A 26,504-nucleotide genomic window follows, 5' to 3' on the forward strand; every position below is an offset into this window, starting at 1 on the left:
GGGCACAATGTTGCATGTGTGGTAGACATGCCCCAAGATTCGCCGCTTTTGGATGAGGGTTCATTCATTTATATTTTCGGTCATAATGGTTAACATCACTAAAGATGCCAGGGTTGCATTATTGAATTAACCAGTAGACAATGTACTCTGACATACCCAGACACTGATTAATTTTATGTTCCTTGCGGCCAAAATTGCCATTGCTGCAGCATGGAAAAGTCCTGTTATAGACATGGCCATAATAAAATGCAAGCTCACGTGGATCATGTTGAATGAAAAAATAGTGAATATACCACGTGACAAACAATCCCCATTCGATAAAACATGGTCCCCTTGGCTTGCCTACTTGCAGGTCCCTAATGCATAGAGATATTTTCTGAATCGAATGGTGTGAGGCTCCCGGATGGATTTTCCTCTTTCTCTCTTTCAATCTTTTTACCCCGTTTCCTTCCTTTCTATTCCTTTTACTATTCTTAGCCAAAATTGGCACCACCGGTGTGTAGCCCCCCTTTTTTTGTAATCCAGACTGTTCTTTGCACTCTTTGGGGAACTTGATCCCTCATACGGGATAGTTACAATGGCGATAGTTACAAGTGCCTTTGTTATTGCACAATTTGAGTTGGAGGCACTATTGCCGCCAATACTACCCCATCATGATTTGGGAATAACAATGCTAGGAAAGTCCACGATCATTCATAATCCCATCTGCCTCATTAAGGGGTTAACCGGACAGTGAACCTCCTGCATTTATATTGCTAAAACGCTCTAGTAGTACTATATTACATGTTGATGTAATCTATAAACTCCAGTTAACATACATTAGAGGTCCCCACAGCAGTGGTTTACAATGTGCTGTGGTCCTCACTAGTTTCTACCTAGCCCTGTATTTGTATGTTTTCCCGTTACATGCTTGGAACAGACGAGGATTGTTCGCTGCTCCATTATAAGATCTCCCCTTGATCTCCCCTTTCTTTATCTTGTTAAAAAAAAAAAAAAAACACAATAAAAACTATTGAAACAGAATAGAGAATCTGTGGCAAGACTTGAAAATTGCTGTTCACAGACTCTTCATCCATCTGACAGAGCTTGAACTATTTTGCAAAGAAGAATGGGCAAAAATGTCACTCTCCTAGATGTGCAAAGCTGGTAGAGACATCCCCAAAAAGACTTGCAGCTGTAATTGCAGCAAAAGGTGGTTCTACAAAGTATTGACTCAGGGGGGCTGAATACAAATGAACGCCACATTTTTCACATTTTTATTTTTACATTTTTTTTTAAAACCAGTTATCATTTTCCTTCCACTTCACAATTATGTGCCACTTTGTGTTGGTCTATCACATAAAATCCCAATAAAATACATGTACATTTTTGGTTGTAACATGACAAAATGTGGAAAATTTCAAGGGGTATGAATACTTTTTCAAGGCACTGAAGCTGTAAAGGATGCATGTGTTGGATGGCTACTGGCCCACTTATTAATAATATACAAATGTTTAGGTATTTAAAGCGGACCTTCAGTCATTTTTTCAACTTTTCATCTATTAATTCTCCTGCCCTTGTTGTTTTAACTTTGGCTTTTAAAACATTTTTTTTTCTGCCAGTAAATACCTTATACAGCTCACTTCCTGTTTCTTGTCACTCTGTGAGAGTTTGCCAGGAAGGGAGGGGGATGAGTCATAAGAGGGCCAATGAGAGATGCAGGGGTGCAGAGTGTCTGTGTAAATCCAGCAAGTGAACAGGCTGCAGCTGCCCAAAGTTAAAATGGTTGCAGCCAGACTCAGTGGAGGGAGATTTCTGCAGCATATTTGGCAAGTACAGAATCACAGTATATATAAAATAATATGCAAAGTGGTTGGAGGGAAGCTTCAGAATGGCAAAGATGTTTTTATTACAAATTATGTGAGCAGACTGCAGTTCCTCTTCAAGCACACATACCAATGGTATGACGACTCCATAGTGTAAGACTAAAAAATTACTTTATTTACAGCTGTTGACGGGATCACACTGCCACAGACAAACATAGACCATGACAGCCTTTTATAAAGCTCCACCCCTTTTGTCAACAACCATACTGCCCAATTACTACTGCTTGAAGTGAAGTCAGAAAGCAAGCTGCCTGTCATCTATGTAGAGCCACAACTTGGGCTATACAGTCCATCAATCCAGAGCTTGTAGAACAAAATGCCACAGGATATCTGAGCTTCAAAGTGTCCTGTGACTCCTCTCAGTTGCCCATTCAGCTTCTCTTTCAGTTCAGTTTTGGTTATCCAAAAGATGATGGCCAAACATGACCCCAAGGAGGAATAGCCCAATAGTGCATGTAATCTATTCTGGTAAACATGAGACCATCAGCTGATATACCCCCATAGTACTAAAAATATAGGGATTGTGTCTCAATAAATGTAATTTCAATAAGCATCTTTCATGCTGTAGCCACTGTGAAATGATGATGTCTGTCGTGGTCGCGATCACCTTTGATTTTCCCAACAGATCACAAAGAGGACGACAGTGCTTCTGTCATTGACTGATAAAACAATCTATGGTCAATCCAGTGGATGCCACTGGTTAAAAATATAAAATATATAAATAATCATTTCAAAGATAATGAGGAAAGGACACAATTATAACAATAACTGTCCTTCAGGAGGATAACGCTGCAGAAGTGTTTTGGCTGCTACCTCTGCATATTTCCTATAAACCCAACAGCTGCCAGCCTTCCACTATAGGCATGATTCAGGGTCATTGTTCACAGACAAAAAGGATTTCCAAATCAGGTCAATATTTCCTGCAAATTTGGATGCTGTTCCATTAAGGACTCCAAGCAATGGACCAAGATTGATATTGACACAATTAGACACTTCTTTTTCTGATTCCATTGTAATGTCACCCCTCAATTACCCACAAAGACAGTTTTTTTCTGGCTCCTTGGCTGCCACAATAGGCCGTGAGTCCAGTGCAAAACTGTTCCGGGGTCCGTCCTTGTGGAAGTGCAGGGTGTTCCGAGCAATCAGTTCTTTCGTCATGAGGAGGAAGACCTCATCAATGTTCCGAGATTCTTTAGCTGAAGTCTCCAAAACAGCAAGCAGGCCAAATTTCTCTGCCAACGTGCAGGCTTCTTCAAACAAGATTTGCCGATTCTCTGCCAGATCTGTCTTATTACCTATAAAGAGATCATGGATAAACCCATATAAAGCATTTTAACAATAGTATTTGAATAGTAAAAAATAAGAGAGGAAAGGGAGGATAGAAACTGGAGGAGTAAGGCGGAGTAGAAGGATAGAAGAATGGAAGGCAGGGAGAAGTTTAGCAGTGAAGGAGGAAAGAAGAAATGTAAAGGAAAAAATAAAGAGGGGGAGGAAAGAAAAGAAAAGAAAAAAGGAAAAGAAAAGAAAAAGAAAGGACATCTTGCATACTGCCTTTTTACTTCCCCTTGCTAATTTTGTCTCTCTGTCCACTTTACTCTGTACTTGCGATGAAGTATTCAACAAATCCCACCCTACAGAATGACAAAATAAAGTCAACTTACCAATAAGCATCACCATCAGATTGGCTGCTCCATATCTCTCAACTTCATGGATCCAGTGAGGGACAGATTCAAAGGTCTGCCGGCGAGTAATATCATAGGCAATGATGGCCCCATGAGCACTTCGATAATAACTCTGGGTGATGGTACGGAATCTCTCCTGGCCAGCTGTGTCCCAGACTTGAACCTGCCATGAATCAATGAAAAGTCATATTCCATTCAGTCAACTTTATTTTCTAGTTTTGAATAGAATGGGGAAGCATTAGAACACATGCATCAAACATAAGGCCCATGAGCTGAATCTGGCCCGCTAGGCCTTGTCATGTGGCTCTCACACCCAGTTTTGCAGCTGAAACATGGTGGAACTCTATTCCGCCACCTCCGGCTCTCACCCCCCGCTCCCATTCCCAACTGTCAATTGTAAACACAGAAACACAGAGGACTTCTGTTTTTACAAGAGACAGCTTTGCTCAACAGCTCCCGGATCTAACAGATCCCTGCACTCACTCGCGGCAGGGACAGATCTCCAGAGAGAGAGAGGACGATCTCCCTCCCTTACCCCGTGTTGTCAGAGGGGGTGGGGTCACGCCTCCCTCTGACACCACGGGGAAATCCATAGGGAAGTCCCCGTACGTCAGAGGGAGCGGGTCACTGGGTGGCCCCGCCCTCTGTTATATAAGAGCTGTCACCTGAACAGAAACGTCACACAACGGGAGACTCCCATTGAGGCGGATCAGAGGACGAATCGGAGAAGAAGAAGCCAGGGGAAGATACCGGACGAGAAGACCGGAGTAAGAAGTGGAGGAAGGTAGAGGAAGAAGCGGGGGAAGAACAGGATGGAGGAAGAAGAAGAACACTGAAGGAAGACCAGAAGAAGATGGAAGAAGAAGCGGGGGAAAGAAGAAGACATTAATAAAGGAATTGTCAAAAACCGTCTTTTTTAACATTTTTGACACTTTTTTTGTGAAATGGTAGGGGTACATTTGTACCCCATTACCAATTCACACGGTGGGGGCCGGGATCTGGGGGTCCCCTTGTTAAATGGGGCTTCCAGATTCCGATAAGCCCCCTGCCCGCAGACCCCCACAACCACCGTGCAAGGGTTGTGGGGATGAGGCCCTTCTCCCCATCAACATGGGGACAAGGTGCTTTGGGGGGCTACCCCAATGCACCCTCCCACCATTGAGGGCATGTGACCTGGTACGGTTCAGGAGGGGGGGACGCTCTCTTGTCCCCCCTTCTTTTCCTGCGGCCTGCCAGGTTGCATGCTCAGATAAGGGTCTGGTATGGATTTTTGGGGGGACCCTACGCCAGTTTTTTTTTTTAATTTTGGCGCAGGGTTTCCCTTAAAATCCATACCAGACCTGAAGGATGGATTTTGTGGGGGACCCCCCACGCCATTTTTTTTTACATTTTGGCGCGGGGTTCCCCTTAATATCCATACCAGAGGGCCTGGTATGGAATTTGGGAGGACCCCCACGCATTTTTTTTTTTTTTAATTTTGGTTCGGGGTTCCCCTGTGGGAGAATCACATGCCATTTTTATCAATGAACTTTTATGTGTATTTCTGGGACCGACAATTCATTATAGCCGCGAGTAGTTTTAAATGACTTTTTTTCCTTTAGACATGTCATTTTGCTGTCAGACTGTTATAAACACGGGAAACATGCACCACTTTACAGGCACACTATGGGAATATTACACTTTTATTGTTTCACTTTAAGCATTATTAAAATCACTGCTCCCGAAAAAAACGGCCATTTTTAAAACTTTTTTTTGCATTGATACATGTCCCCTGGGGCAGGACCCAGGTCCCCAAACACTTTTTATGACAATAACTTGCATATTAACCTTTAAAATTAGCACTTTTGATTTCTCCCATAGACTTTTAAAGGGTGTTCCGCGGTTTTCGAATTTGCCGCGAACACCCCAAATTGTTCGCTATTCGGTGAACGGGCGAACAGCCAATGTTCAACCCGAACATAAAGCCATCCCTAATCCAGAGGATTAACTATCCAGAGGACTTTAACTATAAAATATTAGTATCTAGTTATATTATGTGCATACACCCCTGAGCTCTCCATGTAGCGCACCCCTGAACTTTGAACTCTGTACGCAGCGCACCCCAGATACGATCGGCCAGATATAATACTGCCGCAATGAAATTGAGCTTGATACTCCTGCATTAGAACCTCTTCCAGGTTTATTTTGCTGTCTTTGTCATCATTAGGTAGATTTCCTCGCACTTCCTGTCTTGTTTACTAATGTAACCATTGCAGAAGAGAGAAACAAATCTCCCTAATGGGAATAGTGACACCAAGAACAGGAACATTCCAGCTTATATTATCTTGCTTTCTAAATATAATGCTACAATGTTTTGTCTTTTTTTTTACCTTGACCTTTTTGCCCTCAATGTTTAGTGAGCGCACTGAGAAGTCTACCCCGATTGTGTTTTGGTGTTTGTCGCTGAAGACACCTGACTGGAAGCGTTGCACTACACACGTCTTTCCAACATTTGAGTCACCAATCAGAATTATTTTGAAGAGGAAATCAAAAGGGTCATCCTCTGGTGGGCTAATTCCAGACATGATTTGTAATGCTGAGGGCCCCGGATCCACAGGAGCTATTATCCAGGTCAGGAAAGGTGGGACATGATGCAGATCCCTAGACAAAAAGAGACAACCATAAATAAAAAGTGTCTTTCTCCAGAGTACCAGTATTCATATAGCTATATCATTATTATTTAAGGTACGTATATAGCGCTGTCAATTTACACATCGCTTTATATATACGTTGTCCAGACAGAGGACAGATCAGGGAGAGACCCCATTAGATGTTTTAGAGGCAAGCACGCACTATAGAGGGACATGCTTTGTTCATTTTTCATTTCAGAGATTTACAATTTAGGGATTATATATATATATATATATATATATATATATATATATATATATATATATATATATATATATATATACACACACACAGTACTTTAGGCAGAGCCCAGCTATCACATCAGGACCAGAAAAGCGATGAGATATTAATTCTGGGGTCGCACAGAACCATAAACAATCAGTGGGTGATCAAACTTTACTTCTGGACCTTCAAAAGGAAACAAAACCTGTTTTTGCAGCCGGAATGACCTGACACTGAATGCAGCACATACCATCCTTTATTGCTGAGAGAGATGAAAAGACACAGACACAAAAGCTGAGTGACTGATCATCAAACTCTATCCAGGAATAAAGGGTAATGTGGATGCCGAATGGGCTGAGATGGCTTTTATCTCTGATGACTGACAGAGAAACCAGTTCTGTGAAATATTAATGACCTTTGCTCGTCCCCCAGGCACACCTGGCTTCAAGTTGCAGCCATCCGGTTGTATTAAGTGACAAGATTAAACCTCATGCAAAAATAAAGTGAAATCACTCCAGAGGGATGGTGTTGAGATGGGACCAATTACATGAGAGGAAATGGGCGTTTTGTGTTTTTAGGGTCTCTTTCCTTTAGCCTAGGTTCACATTGCTGCTTGGACCAATGTGAACCAATATGTCTGCCAAGCAGGACAGTTTAAATCAGTGTAGCAAGGTCCCAGGCCTCGTTTAGTCTAATGAGAACCTCCAGAGCCAGGGACAGCTGACATCCTTCTGTATAGAGTGGGTTGCAAGGCATAGTGGGTGTAATGTAAGGTAGATTCATGGGCGCCAGACACTTCTGTTCAAGAGAAATAAAATCTCTTTGCATTCAAGAAGTTTGGGAGAGAGGGTTAGGGTCAGGATACCCTTAGGCAGTTGCAATGTTAATTTGGCAGACTCCGAGACTTCTACAGGTAGATAGCCATGCAGGGAAAGGCATCCAGCAAGACACCACATCTGCATGTGTAGGAGCGCTGTCTCCTATGGCAACAGTCTTAGAACAGTTCCACACATAAACTCCTTTACTTTTATACAGTCACTTCTTGTAGATTCTCAGCCCACTGAGCTCCCAGTCCCAGTCTCTCTTACTAGACTTGATGATTCACTGCCACTGAATCCCGTGAGCTCTTCTAATCTTCTTACTTTTAACATAAGGAATGTTTATTGAAGCAACTGCATAGTACACTTGTTAATACAATACACATACATTATACAGTATCTCAGTTGAACAGGATAAACAAATTGTGTTGGTATAGTTACATAAAATAAAATAAGCAGCGAACCATCATAACTAGGTTACCATCCAGATTCACCAAGATATGAGCGATATTTAAGTCTAACTCAAACAGTCAACATCATAAAAACCAGTATAGCTAATACACAGAGGGACCAACATCAAACCCCAGGATCCTTTTATAAGTGAAAGGTGGGAACAAGGGAGGGGAAAAGGAAGGGAAAAAGGGAAGGGCAAGGGGGGTGGGGGGGTGAATAGGGGGGGCAGTAGTCCCACAGGGAAGTAATCAGGGGAGTGTCATCTGGAGCCTCAAGGAAAAAAGGGAAAAAAAGGAGGGGGAAAACAGCATAGGGGAAAGGGCCGAACCTGTTACCATCCGGGAGTTGTTGATACCCCAAGACATCTATGGCTCTCATGGGGAGGGGCAAGGTTCACTTGACTGCCACCAGTCAACTAATCTCCATAGGGAAAACAGAACAATTTTTTCATATCGTAAGGTGTCTAGTTTCCACCCAAGCCGCCCATATTTTGTTGAACTTCTGGGGGCAGTTCCGGCCCATGTAGGTGATTTTATACAGTGGTAATACCGCATTTATTTGAGCGCGCCACGCCAATATTGTAGGGGGATCTCGGCGTTTCCATTTGAGCAAAATCGCCTTCCTGACGTAATAAGCTGCATAGAACACAAACAGCTTAGTATGCTTAGTAGTAGCCAGGTTGTCCGTAATGCCCAGGAGGAAAACAAGCGGATCAATGTTTGGATTAAATTTACCCTCCCCACCGGGGTCAACGGGAGTGTTTTCCACACCGAGCAGCACTGATTAAACTGCTGGAGGATAGGATATATATTATCCTCTAGGTAACTTTTTAAGTCATTTTGGACATGAATTCCCAGGTACTTGTAACGCGATACCCTTTTAAGAGGGAGGGGTGGCCCGCCGGTGCAGGGGCATCAGTCAGGCAGAACAGGAGCGATTTGTCCCAGTTCACCCAGACACCAGAGAACGTGCCAAAGCGATCTATGATGGTCAGGGCCGCTCTTAGTGACTGTCGGGCATCCCGGAGGTATAAGAGCATGTCGTTTGACATAGGGAGACCTTTTCAGTCAGTGGGGGGAACGGAATACCCTCCACCTCCTCTGCAGCTCTGAGAAGCACCACCAGCGGCTCAATAGCCAGAGCGAAGAGGGCTGGGGAGAGGGGGCAGCCCTGCCTTTGTGCCACGTGGTGGGGAAAAGAGGCCAACAGGACACCATTTGTACGGACTCTGGCCGTTGGAGCCAAATATAATAGACGCAACCATGATATGAAATTGGGTCCTATTCCAAATTTATGTAGGATAAGCCTCCCCGTCAGCAGCTGAGCTCGCAATCACAGTATACAATCTTCTCAGATTAATGTCCGTCCCCTTGCCCGGCATGAACCCAGTTTGATCTCCGTGTATCAGGGAGAGGATAACTGTATTGAGGCAGTGTCAGGTCACCTTGAGGCTAGGTGACAGATGCATACCGTTGGGATCACGAGTGCACGGCAAGGTAGTGGACCCTATGGCTGACTGCTGCGGATAGGAGTCAGGGTGGTAAGGAAGGCAGGACCACTGGAACACCAACACAGATCCCACCGGGGTTAAAGCGTAAGATTCCCTGGGGCGCTGAGTCTAAGAGCCAGCAGATGTTCACCAGAGCCTCTAGTGGTGAGGATGGACTGGGCTGCAACTGGCTCCAGGTCGCGACCCCCAGCTCACACCCACAGTGGGAAACAGGAGTATAGGGATAGTAAGGGAATAAGCCAAGGTCAGGGCCACAAGCAGACAAGGACAACAAAATTCACGCCAAGGTTCAGGGTCACAGGCAAACAGCGATAGTCGGGGACACGCCAAAGGTCAGGGTCACGAGCAGACAGGAATAGTTGAGAACATGCCAAGGTCGGTAACAGAAACAAATGTAGAGCACACGGCAGGCAGGAACAGGAAGCCAAAACACACAAAGGCTAACACACAATGGTTGATCAGCACTGCTGGCTTGCAGTGCACAGGTTAATATAGGGTTCCCTGATAGAGCCTGGGGTGGGGCCATGCTAGAGGAGAGGTTATAAAACCAGCCAGGTGTGAGTGGCTGGCCTCTTAGTCCGAACACATGAGGAGAAGGTAAGCTGACAGAGAAAGATTACTGCATAGCCATGACAGTACTCCCCCTCTTATGAGAACTCCCCCTCCCCCGCCTTGGCCCTGGCTTAAAGGGAAACTCCAGATGAAACCTCCTCAACAGACGAGGCGCAAAGATCTCAGATGCAGTGATCCAAAACCCTTCCCAGGACCAAACCCTTCCCAATGTACGAGGTACTGAAGAATGCCTCTACGGCGCCGGGAATCCAGAACTTGACTAACCTCATACTTAAGATTATCCTCAGAGACCAAAACCCAGGTAGGGAGAGGATGAGAGGACTTATTGAGGGCTAAAGGCTTCTTAGGAGTGGGTAAAGGCATAAGAAGACCATCAGGAGTCTGAGCAGGGTCCCCCAGACCCTTAAAGATGAGCTGGACATCCAGCACAGGATCATCAGACTGGGCAGAAGTCAGTGGATCCCTGAGACCAGGTTGGTTAGAAAGTGATGTGTCACAGAAGCCAAGCTGGATAGCTTCACTGGGCATAGGCTGAACTGGTGCAGAGGCCGACTGAACAGCATTGCCATGTGCAGCGACCACCAGAATCGCATCACAGGGCGTAGTGACTGTGGAACTGGTGGACGAGTCAGCCTGGGTCTGCGTCCAAGGGGGTCCAGGAACAGGCAAAGGTAAATGATCATGCAAACTGGAGTGAATGATCGGCTCAAGTTCACAGGTGGGCTCCTCATCCAGAGTGCCACATGACCCAGAGAGTGCCTCAGCCCGACTATTGCAGGAGACATTCCAGAAATCGCTATATGCAGCGGGAAGAGCAGAAGATACTGGGATGGTGGCAACAGGAAGTTTCTTTTTTGGGGTAACCTTGAGTAGGCAGGAAGAGGAACAGGAGGAACCCCAAACCTGGATCAGTCCAGTCAATGTGTGGAGAATGGAACCGTAAGCAAGGAAGACCTAATATGATAGGAGATGAAGCCTTATCTAAGACAAGGAAGGATATCCACTCCTGGTGGAGTGTCCCTACCGACATCTTAACAGGGAGGGTCTGGAAGCGGATAGGACCCCCTGGGAGAACAGTGCCATCAATCGCCAAGACCACCAATGGCATTGAAAGGGGCAAAAGGGTAAGTCTCATGGAAGATGCAGTTTCCCAATCCATGAAATTGCCAGCGGCTCCGGGAATCCAGATGTGCCGAGACCGAACGAGAGGAAGCACCAACATGAAGGAACACAGAAAGAAGAAGACAAGAAGGTGATGGTGATATTTCAGGAACTAATACTCCACCTTCCAGATGTATTAGGCCCGATCGTTTTTCCGGAGGAAGAGAACAAGTGTCACGAAAATAGCCCCACAATAGAGGCACAGGCCCAGAGTTCTGCGCCTAGCGCATTTTTCAGGAGACAACTTGGTCCAGCCCAGCTGCATAGGTTCCTCAGTGGGCAGGGGGTGCTCCTCAGATCGAAGAGAAGGGACTTGGAGCTCAGGCTGCCTAAGGAACGGGGAGTGCTGGCGTCTTTTTTTCCAGGGCCCTCTCCTGAAAGCGAATATCGATCTGGTTACCCAAGGTGATGACACCGTCCAGATCAGCAGGAAGGGATCTTCCTGCAAATTCATCCTTCACTCTATCAGAGAGGCCATGTAAAAAGGTTGCAACTAGGGCCTCATTATTCCAGCTCAATTCAGCTGTGAGGATAGGGAACTGAAGAGCATACTGTCCCACAGAAGCGGACTCTTGACAGAGACGTAAAAGAGCGCTAGCCGCTGAGGAGACACGACCCGGTTCCTCAAAGATATTCCGAAAAAGTTTCAAGAAATCAGACAGGCTAGAAACCACTGGATCATTCAGTTCCCACAGAGGGGCAGCCCAAGCTAGCACCTCGCCGGACAGGAGGGATATAATATAGGCTACTTTTACCCAATCGGACAGGAAGTTTTGGGGCTGAAATTCCAAATGAATTGTGCACTGGCTAAGGAACCCCCTGCAAGCCTTAGAGTCCCCAGAGAAACGGGCCGGAGCTGGCATTTGTAATGAATGTGTGGCTGCAACTGGTGCGATAGGTGCAGCAGCAGATAGCGGTTGAGGTTGTTGAACCGGGGGTCCTAATGAGGCCTGAACTTGTTCAAAACGGGATGCCAAATCCTGAAGGAATCGCATCACTTGGGTCTGATGCGATTCCTGGGTCTGCGAACTATGCCCTGCAATGGATCGGCTGCAGGAAGTGGCATGTCAGCCGGGTCCATGGCTGATCAAACTGTCAGGTCACCTTGAGGCTAGGTGACAGATGCACACCGTTGGGATCAGGAGTGCACCGCAAGGTAGTGGACCCTACAGCTGACTGCTGCGGATGGGAGTCAGGGTGGTAAGGAAGGCAGGGCCACTGGAACACCAACACGGATCCCACCGGGGTTAGAGCGTAAGATTCCATGGGGCGCGGAGTCTAAGAGCCAGCAGATGTTCACCAGAGCCTCTAGTGGTGAGGATGGACTGGGATGCAACTGGCTCCAGGTCGCGACCCCCAGGGTCCCCCAGCTCACACCCACAGTAGGCAACAGGAGCATAGGGATAGTAAGGGAATAAGCCAAGGTCAAGGCCACAAGCAGACAAGGACAACAGAGTTCACGCCAAGGTTCAGGGTCACAGGCAAATGCTAGAGGAGAGGTTATAAAACCAGCAAGGTGTGAATGGCTGGCCTCTTAGTCTGAACACATGAGGAGAAGGTAAGTTGACAGAGAAAGATTACTGCATAACCACGACAGGCGGGTTGCCAAAGCCTTCCCAAGGATTTTCACATCCACATTAGGGAGTGAGATGGGCCTATATGAGGAGCATAGTTCAGGATCCTTGCCAGGCTGGGAATCACCACAATAACAGATCTGAACATAGACGGGGCAGGGAGGCAGAATCAAACGAGGCAGATAGGACCTCCAGTAACCTGGCAGCAAGGGTTTCAGCATGTGCCTTATAAAATTCTACCGGGAACCCATCATCCAAGCTGCCATCAGTTCCCCGACTGAAGGGAACTGATGGCACCTTGGAGCTTCTTTATTATTGGCAATGGAGGTCGTCACCGATTGCTCCCTGGACAACCGTGCTAGGAGTTGTCCGGTCCGCTCACCCTGCTGGAATATGCTCTGCGATTGGTGCAACAGCAGTTTCTTAGTGGCCATTACCCGAAGGAGCGTCACTTCCCGTGTGGCACACTGTAGGTCCGCCCTATGAATCTCATCCCTACTAGCAGAGTACTGAGCCTCTAAGTCGGTGGCCCTCTGTTCAGCCTGGAGCAATGCCTAGCCAGTCTGACGTCGAGTGCGACTTATGGCCGACTGGTAATGATCTTTAGCATGGTACTTAAAGGCCTCCCAACTAGATGCGGGTGTCATGGTGGGAGGGTTGGCAGTCCAATATTCTTGCATAGCCAACTCTGCGCCTGGGACTATACGATCGTCCGAGACCCAGAATCGGGACAGGTGTCACAGGCAGTCAGTGGGGGCGGGGTTCACACTCAGTCATAGCAGGATGGGGGAGTGGTCTGATATACCCTAGGCAAATGTGATATCTCCTGTACCTTGGCAAGAACAGGGTCGGTGGCAAACACCAGATCAATACGTGACATGGCCTTATAGGAAGCTGATTGGCAGGTGTAGGCTCTTAGGAGGGGATTCATCCATCGCCAGACTTCCGTGAGATCGAATGTGGAGGCCCATTTAGAGAGGGGGGATTCCACAGCCGTGTCCGGGGTCAGCCTATCCATATTAGGACAAGGAGGCATGTTAAAATCCCCTGCCAAGATCACATTATTAGTGGAGCAGCTAGCTACAAATTTGGCAATCTTGTGGAGAACCAGCAGTGACACCGGCGGAGGGATATAGAGCCCCGCTATCACCATGGGAACATTCGCAATAACGGCATGAAGAAGCACAAATCTTCCCTCGGGATCCAAATACAGGTCCAGCAGTGTATAAGATAGGGTCTTATGAACCAATACACTCACCCATCTGGCATATGAGGAAAAGGTGGCATGATAATAGTGACCTACCCATGGTTTTTTTAAACTAAGGACTTGACCCCCAGTAAGGTGAGCTTCCTGTAATATACAAATATCTGGGCGGTATGTTTTAAGAAAATTAAATACTAGGGAACGTTTCCTACAGGAGTTCATCCCCCGAACGTTTCAAGAGATCAAGGTTATGGGGGCCATATCCAGACAGGGCAAATTAGTTCAGCCTGCAGGAGATGTGCACTCGGACCACGACAAAGGACGTCCCGACCCATCCCCCACAGATCATTAATAAACTTTGCAGAAGTGAATAACCAACATCTTCTAGATTGTAAGCTCTAACGAGCAGGGCCCTCTGATCCCTCCTGTATTGATTTGTATTGTAAGTGTACTGTCTGCCCCATGTTGTAAAGCGCTGCGCAAACTGTTGGCGCTATATAAATCCTGTATAATAATAATAATAATAATTTAGCACTAAAAAAGCAGTACACAATACATTCCTGTAAGTAACCTGTATGACACTCCCCTTTCAAACTTAATCCCCCCCCCCTCCCCGCACACCCCCTCAAACCAGGGTGTGCCTGTATCCCAAAACTAGGCATGGTCAGCGACCAATTGGGGTCATGAGCCAAAGGTCTGTTAGTAGATAACGTCTACTTAAGGCACAGATATCGGAGTCTGAAGGAGATGCCACCAACAAGCGGGAATTTACAGAGTCTTCACCCGGCCGAAGTCGGGGGCACATACTTAAAATGAGAAAAAAAAAATGTAGTAAAAAAAAAAAGGTGAGTGAAATAAAATACTGCAGCCCATTATCCAGGAGAAAGGAAACATCCGCCAGGGCAATCACTGGCTGGGGTCTGCAACAATGTGGCTGGCATCACTAACATCAAATGGTCACGTAGGGGACCCTGTCGCAGCACACAGCACCCTCAAAGAGCGAGTGAGGCAACAAGGGGTCACGAGCAGGGGCAGTCAGTGAAGCTCCAGGGTAAGAGGTAGGTAGTTACCATTTGCAGGGAGACCATATAGCAGTTAGGGCTCACAAGGGCCGCCAGGTCATATAAGTGCAGTCCGCAGGGTGGGATTCAGAGTCTCCAAAGAGGACAAAAACTTTTCCTGGAGCGGGCACTGTTGCAAGGTGGCTTTGGCAATCAGGGTTTGGGATAGTCAGAGGAGCCACCATCACACAGCACATGTCCAGTCAAAGTTCCCTGAGGGCATACATTAGGGCTAGACAGGGGGATATCCCCAAGTGTAAGGACCAGAGAGATATATCCTCTAATGGCGGGGCAGGGTGTTCAGCCACTGTGAGGCTTCAGCAGGGGAAGTAAAGAAACGAACACTCTGACTGTCCTGTACGCGAAGCCGGGCAGGGAACAACATACTGTACCGCATTCCCTTGACTCTCAGGGCTTGTTTCACCGAGTCAAACGACTTGCGTAACTTCTGGGTATCCACCGAAAAGTCGGGGAAGAACATCAAGCGGGCGGCCTCATGGCGGATTTCAGCCATTTTGCGAGCTTCACATAGGATCATGTCACTGTCTCTAAAATTGAGCAGCCGGAAAATAAATGTGCGAGGTAGAGGGCCACGAGCAGGTGGCATCCTGTGGGCCCTTTCAACAGCAAAATATGGTGAGAAGGCCGCCTGTGGGAAAAGTAATTGGAGCAGCCACTCCGTGTAGGCGGATGGATCCGATCCCTCGGATCCCTCAGGCAGTCCTATAGTCCGCAAATTGTTGCATCGATTACAGTTCTCGGAATCCTCGGCTCTCGATTCCAGATGTTTCACCCTCACCTGGAGGGTATGCAGGGAAGCTGAGTGGTCTTTGACCGTGTCCTCTGTGTCCCCCACCCGGCGTTCAACCTCCATGACCCGCTGTCGTACCTTTTCAAAGTCTTGCCTAATGAGGCCAATCTCCAGCTGCACGGTGTCTATCTTAGTGGTGAGGGTAGACAGAGAAGACTGGCAGCCTGTGATAGCTTGCAAAAGGGCAGCGAAATTGCTCTGTGAGAGCAGGCTCCGGACCATCCGTCTGAGTCACCATGCTGCTTACCGCTCCCACGTGTGCAACGGCGCCTCTGGAAGGAATCAGGGAATTTCCCGGGTTGCGGTGATCCAAATGTTAATCTTCTTACTTTAGTATCTTCCTCAAGCGTCACCCCTGCTTCCCTGCTGGGTCCCTAGCCTGGAACTCCAGATACTCCTCAAGTGTCACCCTACTGGCTGGGTCCCTGGCTTGGCACCTGCTGAAGTTTACGAATTCGTCACTGTCCCTGGTTGGTGAGAATACTGCTCCAGTTTTTGCTTCAGCTACTCACTGTGGTCCCTGGTAACAAGGTGGTTGGTCCCTTAGTGGCAACAGCTTCCCCTCTACCTCCGACCATGACAGGTTCTCCGCCCGGCAGAACCATCACTTCTGGTTGGACTGCAAGCCGTAATCCCAACCCTACACTGCTCTCTTGCTTCTGGATAGGCCCTCAGACAGCCTAGCAGCCAGATGTGCCCAGGATAGGCCCAAACTCTGGCCTAGCAGCCTGGGCAGCGCAACACACGTCCACCCAGACAGCCGTCCGGGTGGCACAGAACAGTGATCACCTGACTCCACCCAAATTATATAGGTTCTCCCAGCAGGCTAAGGGACCCAAGAAGATCCCTGCCCATTGGCTGAGATACTCTATTCCTAATCTGTCCTTGCAATGCCCTTGTCTTATCTAATGTCACCAGATACTCGGCCATCTAATGACAGAAGAGAGAAGTGCAGCAATTCCAGACTTAGGGTGAAATCAATTGATCCCAAAGATACCTGGCAGGTAAATTTAGGAGCAACCCTGCCTAGACATCAGGGTGCTACATCAGCTAAATACATTTCAGGTGAAAAAGTCTTACAGTTTTTGTTCTTAACCCCTCCCTGCTCAGCTGTCCCTTTGACAGGGGAAAACAAGAGCTGGATGCACTCCTAAAAGTACGAGCTATAACTGGATATTAAAGCGGACCTTCAGTCATTTTTTCAATTTTCCATCTATTAAATCTTCTGCCAGTAAATACCTTATACAGCCCACTTCCTGATTCTTGTCTGGTCATTAGCCTAGGCTTATGACATCATGCACAGCTCTCTCTCACTCTCCTGAGAGTTTGCCAGGAAGGGAGGGGAGATAAGTCATAGGAGGGCCAATGAGAGTTGCAGAGTTGGAGGTGCACTCTGTGTGTCTCTGTAAATCCAGGAAGTGAACAGGCAGCAGCTACACCTGCCCAAGTTAAAATGTTTGCAGCCAGACTCAGTGGAGGGAGAATTCTGCAGCATATTTGGCAAATACAGAATCACAGTATATAAAAAATAATATGCAAAGTGGTTGGAGGGAAGCTTCAGAATGGCAAAGATGTTTTTATTACAAATTATGTGAGCACACTGCAGTTCCTCTTTAACAAATATAGGCAATAACACCAGAGATTGTTGATCCAGGGAACATCCGAATGCCCATTTTTCCTTCTGCTGGAGCAAACTGAACCATACTTTATTGTTTTGGTTTGTTTTTTTCTGAATCCACTGTGGTTGTAGAATTGTGTATATGAAGGTTTACTATTTATTTATTTTTTCAATTGGTTGAAGTAGACGGTCTTGTGTCCTTCTTCCACCCTGACTTACTATGTAACTTTGTCAACACTCCCTTAAAATCATGTGTAGCATCCTAGTGTGTGATAGAAGTTAGTACAGTGTTTGTTAGAATTTAGAGTAGGTAAAATGTAGTTTGGCTCAGAGATAAATCTGAGAATCTGGGTCAGGGTTCAGTGATGTTCTGGGCTGGGTGACTCATCCTGGCAGCTCTCTGGTAACTCCCGCTGGACTAGAAGGTTGGAGAATCTTCTAGAATTAGTGGGTGGAGGTTAGGAGGAGCTGAACATTTATGGAGCCTCAGCCAATCCTTAGAGGTAGGCTGGCAGGGGGCTGAGACCCCTACATAAATAGACATTTGGAAGATGGAGATACAGTGCTGAGGAGGCTGTGGGTGGCCCTCAGAGATGCCCCCTAATCTGCCTTGGGCCGGGGCTCGGGTGCTGGAAGGATCCTGCTATAACACACAGGAGAAAGACCTTCATGGAGACATGGGAGCAAGAGAGGACAGAGTGAGTAGATCAGCACTGTTGGGGACTAACAAGGGGGAAACTGCCACATGTAGCCAGTCTCCCTGAAGACAACGGTGTGCTTAAGTCTTCTTCCTTTCCTGAGAGATCTCCTGAGAGTCAGCCGGGTGGGCTGGTGAAGAGTCAGTCGGGAGGACTGGTGCAAGAGTTAGCCTGGAGGGCTAGTGAAAGGGGCAGCTGCAGCCAGGTGGGTGGGCAGTGCCTGAAGAGGTGGCACTGGGATCAGTGGCCACAGCAGAGAAGTACCAAGCTGTTTCGCTACATTTTTGCTACACAACAAGGAGCTACAAGTTCCCGCCTGTAAAGGACTATTGCTAAAGTCTGACCGGGAGCCTGTCAGACTATCCTACAATGATTCAGCTGAAGCAAGCAAGTGTGTGCAGGAGGCAAGTAAAGAAGACTGTATATAGGAGACGTCAAGTGGGCATCCCATAACCTCCCATCCCTGTTCAAGTTATTAACCCGCTAATAATAAAAAAAAAAAGTCACAGACTGTTCTCTGACTCTGGGTGCTTGTGAAGATTCACTGTGCCTGGCTGTGCAGGAGTGGGGGATACAAATTCATCAGCGGTGTGCTACACATGCATGAACATTTTTTGTAACGCAATACATGGCAAAGCACTACTGTGAGTTGCAGCACACTACAGTGCAGGTGTATTGCCCTAGTACCCTGGGGTACCATTCCATATGAATGGCATTGAAGCTCTGCATGTTGACCCCTAATCATCTTGTAAACCCCTCTACCCCTAATCATCATGTTGTCCCCTGTGACCCCTGAGCCCCTGCTCATCCTGTGTCCCCTGTAATTCCTGAGTTCCCTGATCATTATGTGTCCCCTGTAACTCCTGACCATCCTGTGACCCCTGTGCCCCTAACCATCCTGTTTCCCCTGTCACCTGGAGGGGAGGACAGAGCCAGGTGCACAGAGGAGGAGTTGCAGCCAGGTGGACAGGAGGACAGAGCCAAGTGGTGGGGAGGATAGAGCCAGGTGCACAGAAGAGAGGGGAGTTGAAGCCAGGTGGAGGGTAGGATGGAGCCAGGTGCACAGAAGAGAGGGGAGTTGCATCCAGGTGGAGGGTAGGATGGAGCCAGGTGCACAGAAGAGAGAGGAGTTGCAGCCAGGTGGAGGGTAGGATGGAGCCAGGTGCACAGAAGGGAGGGAAGTTGCAGCCAGGTGGAAGGTAGGACGGAGCCAGGTGCACAGAAGAGTGGGTAATTGCAGCCAGGTGTAGGGTAAGACAAAGCCAGGTGCACAGAAGAGTGGGGAGTTGCAGCCAGGTGGACAGTAGGATGGAGCCAAGTGCACGGAGAGGGGGAGTTGCAGCCAGGTGGAGGGTAGGACGGAGCCAGGTGCACAGAGGAGAGGGGGAGTTGCAGCCAAGTGGAGGGTGGGACGGAGCCAGGTGCACGGAGGAGAGGGGGAGTTGCAGCCAGGTGGAGGGTAGGACGGAGCCAAGTGCATGGAGGAGAGGGGGAGTTGCAGCCAGGTGGAGGGTAGGACGGAGCCAAGTGCATGGAGGAGAGGGGGAGTTGCAGCCAGGTGGAGGGTAGGATGGAGCCAAGTGCACGGAGGAGAGGGGGAGTTGCAGCCAGGTGGAGGGTAGGATGGAGCCAAGTGCACGGAGAAGAGGGGGAATTGCAGCCAGGTGGAGGGTAGGATGGAGCCAGGTGCACGGAGGAATACAAAATCTAGCTTTGTCTGAAAAGAAAAGAAAAAACACTAGGCGTTCAGTATGCCACAGGATCACCTCCTGTATTCCTGGCAGCCGCTGTTCTACCAAATGCTGTCTAAATGAGGCCCAACAGACTTGGTGTAAACAAGATATCTCTATTAGTAAGCTACTGCATTTACAAGCTCTCTTTCATGGTAACAGACTCTATTTATGCTTAATGTCTTTCACACGCTTGTCTGAGAATGTGTGCTGGGCCTAAGGCCCATATCCACTCATTCAAGAATTCAGATGCTTTAATGCAATTCCTTGCAGCTTTAGTCTGGGCTACCCATTGAGAACTTTTCAAATGACAACCAAATCCAAACCCCTGCTCCACACATATATAAAGGTTGCCAACTCAACACTTCAAGAGCCAGCATGGACTTTGATTTCACAGCCTCATCAAGTGCATTAGAGGACTCCCAGGTGTAAATGCACCTGAAAAATCCTGAATATCTGCAGCAGGAGAATTTCCCATATATTAAAGTAGATTGTCTCAGTTACATAGCAACATTTAGGGCACCTGCTGCCATTGCTTTGTTGATCCTCAGTGACCGTAGTTGAGACAAATGATGACACAGACAGTTGCTCCAGCAGATGCAGGAGCAGTTTTTACAGAACTTATTTAAACCTTGGGAAAAAATCACTACTGTATAACTGTGTTACTGGTAGTATAGTTCATCCCAACCCCTGGGGGTGTAAATGTGATGGCTTGTTTTTGGTTTTTGGATAGAGTATGGCTAATCATTTGAGCTGAGCATCTTTGGCTGTTTCCTTTTGTTTTCTTAACCTTTGTACATTCTATTTATTTATAGCCAATGGGAACTTCGTTACTAGTCAGGAAAATGCCCAATGCTCATTTTTTTTAGGCGCTGCTTTAAAGTGTATTGGGGCAAAAATGTATGATTTTTCTTCAAAAGAAGCTATTTTTCAACCAACAACCAACAATCAAGTAACACTATGCTCTGGTGTGAATGGGCACCACTGAATATAATAGAAATTCAATGAAGTGCTTCTGGTGAAGCTTCAAACCATGCTTCAAATTGCGTCCCCATTCACACTTGAGCATAGGCATCTTGAAAGTGATTTGGAGCTTTTTTTTATGCATTTTTACACATGTGCTTCAGAAAATATCATGCTTGAACATTTTTACTTGGAAAGCTAGTTACTAGGCAAGGCAAGAAATTGCACACACAAAAAAAAATAAAAATTCATCTTTCAGGCACTCCCGCTGAAGCTTACAGGGGCTGAAAACAAATGACTCTTTTCCAAAACAAAAGAAAAAAGGGTTATGTATGTTTTCAAGCTTTGTGTGACAAGTTGCAAATGACACGATGCTCAGGTGTGAACAGGCATCATTGAATATAATGGGAATACTGATGTTAAAGCTTGTAGGCAGGTTGCCTACAGTGTGAGTTTTGTGTCAGGTAGTTGGCTTGGCCAGGCTGGGGAAAGGGTTAACTTTTAGCACCGTAGTTCTTAGGCTTTTTGGTCTTGAGCAGGTGTTCTGTCAAAAGAGCCAACTCCTCAAAATCTCCAATTACAACACTTCCGGTGATTCTCCAGCAGCAGTAATTGCAGATTTCGATGACTGTATTCGCTGCCAGTGTTTCACTGAACACCATCAGCAAATACACTACGGTACAGGACGAGTTGGGTGTTTTGACAGAACATCTTGGAGGCGGCCAAGCTGTTGGTTAGTAGGGGCAGACTAACAATGTCCACTCATTATATTGTGTACTGTAGCGTATACGCTGCTGGAGTTCTGTGAAAACAATCTTCGAAACCTGCAATTACTGCTGCTAGAGAATCACCGGAAGTGACGTAATTGGACATTTTGACGAGTTGGCTCTTCAGACAGAACACCAGCCTTTTTCCCTGTGTGACATATAAAAAGGGGGAAGGTCCGGTTCAGGGGGGTGCCTGGGGAGCCTGGCGGGAGCTTGAGAATGAAGTAACACCAGAGTACATGAAACCCAAGAATCTGCATGTAATCAGCACAAGATGCTCCGGTGGACACTACTAGTCATTGGGGATCACCAGCTTTGGACCAGCACCTGTAAAGTTATGCCTGGGCATCCACCTCTTCTAGTCAGTATAGGCTCTGGACTCATGGTCTGTTCCGCCCTAAGAAATCACAATAAAGTTATCAAACTTTCTCTAGCCTGGTCTGAAGTCATTCAAAGCGGTACATGATGGTTTCTGTCGTATGAAAGAACAGGGTCGGTAAAACACATGTGGGGTATGAAGCAAAGCCACTACAAAAGGTTTACTCGACAAGACAAGTTGGAGAAAGAATTCAATTGCTATGGGTAACCAGAACTAGTGCAAGGTACATTGTACACAAGTCATGAAGCATAGTACCAGGTGATCCAGTAGCAAGGGGATCGGTGTTCTGGTTCCCTCCCTAGTGGTCGGTTTCCCAAAAGCAACTGTGACAAAAACCTGTGGCACGGAGTTCCCATGTACCTGGCTGCATGGTACGGGAGAGTGGAAGGAGTTAAGAAGGTGCATGCATGAGGTCCACACTAGGTGTACGGCGGTACCCCATTCGGTCACTGGGCGCGAGGTGGCAGAGGTAAGCTGGAATAGTGGACAGGGCATAGGCGCAGCGGTGTCCCTCCTAAATGCAACATACGAGAAAGGCGTGTATTGACTTGGGACAGCACAATTTCATAAGGACTCTGTACCTTAACTGCTGCACACTGTCTATAGCTCATCTCTGACCCAGGGAATCTCTATAATATTTGATTCTCACATGAACATGGTCCCCGTCTGGGGCATGGATAAACGCGCTCACAAATTAAAGATAACCCCCAATGTGCCAGGGCGATGTGGCCCTGCCCACAAGCTGATCTCCAGGTTTCCTGTCACTTTAGTTTGGACCAAGCTGGTTCAAACAATTTCCTTCATCAAGTGCTGTGCTGGCTCTAAGCACTGTATGAACCGTATGTAGATTCAGCTGGGTTCCGGCTGTGAGACAGAGATTTACCATCTCAGACCCGAAAAAAAATAAAGTTGGTCTGAGTGGCGCTTATTCTGTGAATGAATACAAAGCTTCCTCTGATTGGCTGAGGCAGAAAGGTGGGTTGATAATGTACTTGGTCAGCTTTGGCTGAGTATAAGTAGCCGTGGTCCACTGGGTCTTTTAACTAGGTGGACCTGAGTGTGTCTTGCCATATGACACACCCTAAGTGCACTTTTTTGTGTGTTGACATACACTTTTTTTGGTTCACTTTTGTTTTTGTGCGCTATGGGCATGGACAGAAAAAGCAAATAATAAAATAACATGATCAACCACAGATTTTTGCAAAACTATCATAGTGAATCACCTAAAACCATAGATGTAGGGTTTCAAATGTAAAACCCCAATTCCAAAAAGTTGCCTTTGGTGCACCCAAGCAGGTTTGCTCCCGAGCCGCTGCACCGCATATCTATTCAGACACAGGGCTGCGGCTCGAGCCCACCCCCTCTCTCTTCTCATTGGCTGTGATTGACAGCAGTGGGAGACAACGGCAGCCAGTAAGGAGGGAGAGTCTCCAGAGAGCCGAGGCTCTTGTGCACATTGCTGGATCACGATGGGGCTCAGGCAAGTATGGGGAGGGGGGGCTGCTACACACAGAAGGTTTTTTACCTTCATGCATAGAATGCATGAAGGTAAAAATCCTTGGACCTTTACAACTACTTTAAATACAGTGCCTTGCAAAAGTACCCCCCCCCCCCCCCCCCACTTGGCTTTTTACCTATTTTGTTACATTACAGCTTTTATTTCAGGGTTTTTTTAATCTGAATTATATGTGATGGAACAGAACACAATAGTCTAAGCTGGTGAAGTAAAATTAGAAAAATATATACATAAAACTATTTTTCAGAAATAAAAAACTGATAATTTGCATGTGCTTATGTATTAACCCCCTTTGTTATGAAGCCCATAAAAAGCTCTAGTGCAACCAATTACCTTCAGAAGTCACATAATTAGTGAAATGATGTCCACCTGTGTGCAATCTAAGTGTCACACGATCTGTCATTACATATACACACCTTTTTGAAAAGCCTCAGAGGCTGCAACACCTAAGCAAGAGGCACTAACCAAACACTGCCATGAAGACCAAGGAACTCTCCAAACAAGTAAGGGACAATGCTGCTGAGAAGTACAAGTCAGGGTTAGGTTTTAAAAAAAATATCCAAATCTTTGATGATCCCTAGGAACACCATCAAATCTATCATAACCAAACGGAAAGAACATGGCACAACAGAAAACCTGCCAAGAAACGGCCGCACACCAAAACTCACGGACCGGGCAAGGAGGGCATTAATCAGAGAGGCAGCACAGAGACCTAAGGTAACCCTGGAGGAGCTGCAGAGTTCCACAGCAGAGACTGGAGTATCTGTACATAGGAAGACAATAAGCCGTACCCTCCATAGATTTGGGCTTTATGGCAGAGTGGCCAGAAGAAAGCCATTACTTTCAGCAAATAACAAAATGGCACATTTTGAGTTTGCGAAAAGGCATGTGGGAGACTCCCAAAATGTATGGAGGAAGGTGCTCTGGTCTGATGAGACTAAAATGTAACTTTTTGGCTATCAAAGAAAACGCTATGTCTGGCGCAAACCCAACACATCACATCACCCAGAGAACACCATCCCAACAGTGAAACATGGTGGTGGCAGCATCATGTTGTGGGGATGTTTTTCAGCAGTCGGTACTGGGAAACTTGTCTGAGTTGAGGGAAAGATGGATGGTGCTAAATACAGGGATATTCTCGAGCAAAACCTGTACCACTCTGTGTGATTTGAGGCTAGGACGGAGGTTCACCTTCCAGCAGGACAGTGACCCCAAACACACTGCTAAAGCAACACTTGAGTGGTTTAAGGGGAAACATGTAAATGTGTTGGAATGGCCTACTCAAAGCCCAGACCTCAATCCAATAGAAAATCTGTGGTCAGACTTAAAGATTGCTGTTCACAAGCGCAAACCATCCAACTTGAAGGAGCTGGAGCAGTTTTGCAAGGCGGAATGGGCAAAAGTTCCAGTGGTAACGGGTGAATACTTTTGCAAGGCACTGTACATCATCTGTAGGGCATAACTGAATTGGGGTTGTGCATAAAACTCCTTTGCTAAGCGTGAGGCAGGCTATGTTCTGGCTGCTGTATCTTGCTTGACAAATCGCTCTACCAAAACTATCTTCAGAAGCTGTAAATGAATATTGATATGAAATTACGAGGAGGACACATAAAATAGCCTGTTAGTCAGGTTCAACTCCTGGAATTTGTACATTTCTGTGTCTGTGTATTGGTTTCCTTCCACAATCCAAATAAACCTGTATACTTTATTAGCTACCTATAAAAACTGGCCACACTGTCTATTTCTTTTAGTTTGCAACAGGGTAGGGAGGAGTTAGAAGCCCTGGCAGTTTTTATTTTATGTATGTATTTATTTTGGTTTCTGTGTCCCCTCTGAGAAAAATAGGGACAATTCAATATTTTAGGTTCTCACTGGAACAAGAATAGAGGGGAAATCCTTCAATGAGACACTTGTAGAGCATTGATATAACTTTGTAGAGATTTTCTCTCTCTTTTTGAGGTGTCTGTGGGTCAGGAACTGTTGAGAAATCTCCTCATGGGGTCACAGATGACAAAAAGAAAAAACAACAGCAGTTTAAACTCTGCTATAAAAGTAAAATATTTTTTGGGGGATTAGATATACTTTAAGGACATTAGATTGTAAGCTCCTTTGGTAGACTGATGTGGTTCTGAATAAAGAGTTGGTGTTTTATGCAATGAGTGTTTGTAGAAGTACAACTTAAAAATGATTTTCATATCTAATTTCTCCTGTATTGAATTGTATTGTAACTGTATTGCTATATAAATCCTGTATTATAATAATAATAATAATAATAATAGCATCATATGCGTTAAATGCCGATATGATAAAAAGCAGTAGTGAATCAAAACAAAATTTAAGCAGTTTAAAGAAAAATACATTTTCTACCAGAAAAATATCTACAGAAGCAAAAAGAGTTATAAGAACACTCAGCCAATTAGAAAAAAGAATTACAGGTTATGCTTTACTGGCTAGCCTGCTGGGATTGCTAGTTCTACAAGTAACAGAAGGCCGTAAGATCCTTACCTCTACAATGAATGGACAAAGTGTATCAGGTGACCCGACAACTGAAAACTCTTCCTAGAGTCCTCCCAGCCTTATCTGATGTCTTCCCTCTCGCCTTTCCTGCAGGGACCTGCTCTGTCACACACCTTCCTGGGACTGGATGTCACCTAGATGAACAGGTACGCCAGCCTCTCCTCTCCGCCTTCTCCACTGGTGCACTCTGGAACTTGTAGTCCAGAGACAAAGGCAGCAATAAGGAAATGAGTGCTCCTTTTATTGCCAATAGACCTTTCACTGTCCTTGAGGCTTTTCATTAGTTCTCAATGGTTTTATTGTTTTGAAAATACAACAAAGCAAAATGTGTAAAACATAAAATGTAAAAGCAAAAGAAGTCTGATATAAAAATGCAGCTGCTGTCTGTAGTACAACAAAAAGTCTTACTTGATCTTGATACACATAAAACTCTAAAGCCTCGTACACACGCTTTGATTTTTGGACGACAGAACGTGCGATTTTTGTGGCATGCTAGTCTCATGTCACAAGTGAAGAGGTTACTCACAATACGAGAATTTTCGTTTGACAGAATACAACGTCAGAAGTGACATAATGTGTTGAATAGCTTTGTATGTATTCTATCGTTTCTGAGCATGCGTAGTCTGGCTCTTACGATTTTTTTCGTAAGAAAACCGTACTTATGAAACGAAAATCAGATGCTGAGTTCACATCCGACAAAAACTTATAGACT

The 26,504-nt window shown here is 46.2% G+C and overlaps 1 protein-coding gene across 1 annotated transcript; it reads right to left on the reverse strand.

The window, feature by feature from the left end:
* Nucleotides 1-984: 984 nt before the first annotated feature.
* On the reverse strand, nt 985-25,997 carry RAB19 (RAB19, member RAS oncogene family). Its single transcript, XM_073621854.1, has 4 exons — nt 25,781-25,997; nt 5,917-6,187; nt 3,527-3,710; nt 985-3,160 (listed from the first exon to the last, which is right to left on the reverse strand). The coding sequence occupies exons 2-4, from the start codon at nt 6,109-6,111 to the stop codon at nt 2,895-2,897; spliced, it is 645 nt and encodes a 214-aa protein (XP_073477955.1). The 5' UTR covers nt 6,112-6,187; nt 25,781-25,997; the 3' UTR covers nt 985-2,894.
* Nucleotides 25,998-26,504: the final 507 nt, after the last annotated feature.

This window comes from Aquarana catesbeiana, linkage group LG03 (assembly GCF_042186555.1).
Source record: "Aquarana catesbeiana isolate 2022-GZ linkage group LG03, ASM4218655v1, whole genome shotgun sequence".
In the NCBI taxonomy this organism is placed as follows: domain Eukaryota; kingdom Metazoa; phylum Chordata; class Amphibia; order Anura; family Ranidae; genus Aquarana; species Aquarana catesbeiana.

Bases quoted from the DNA above. Each gene is read 5' to 3' on its own strand.
- RAB19 (XM_073621854.1), bottom strand. From the start codon at position 6,111: ATGTCTGGAATTAGCCCACCAGAGGATGACCCTTTTGATTTCCTCTTC. The intron at 3,711-5,916 runs GTAAAAAAAAAG...GATTCATGGCAG, and splicing joins TTGAGGGCAAAAAGGTCAAG to GTTCAAGTCTGGGACACAGC. The intron at 3,161-3,526 runs GTAAGTTGACTT...ATCTCTTTATAG, and splicing joins TCTGATGGTGATGCTTATTG to GTAATAAGACAGATCTGGCA.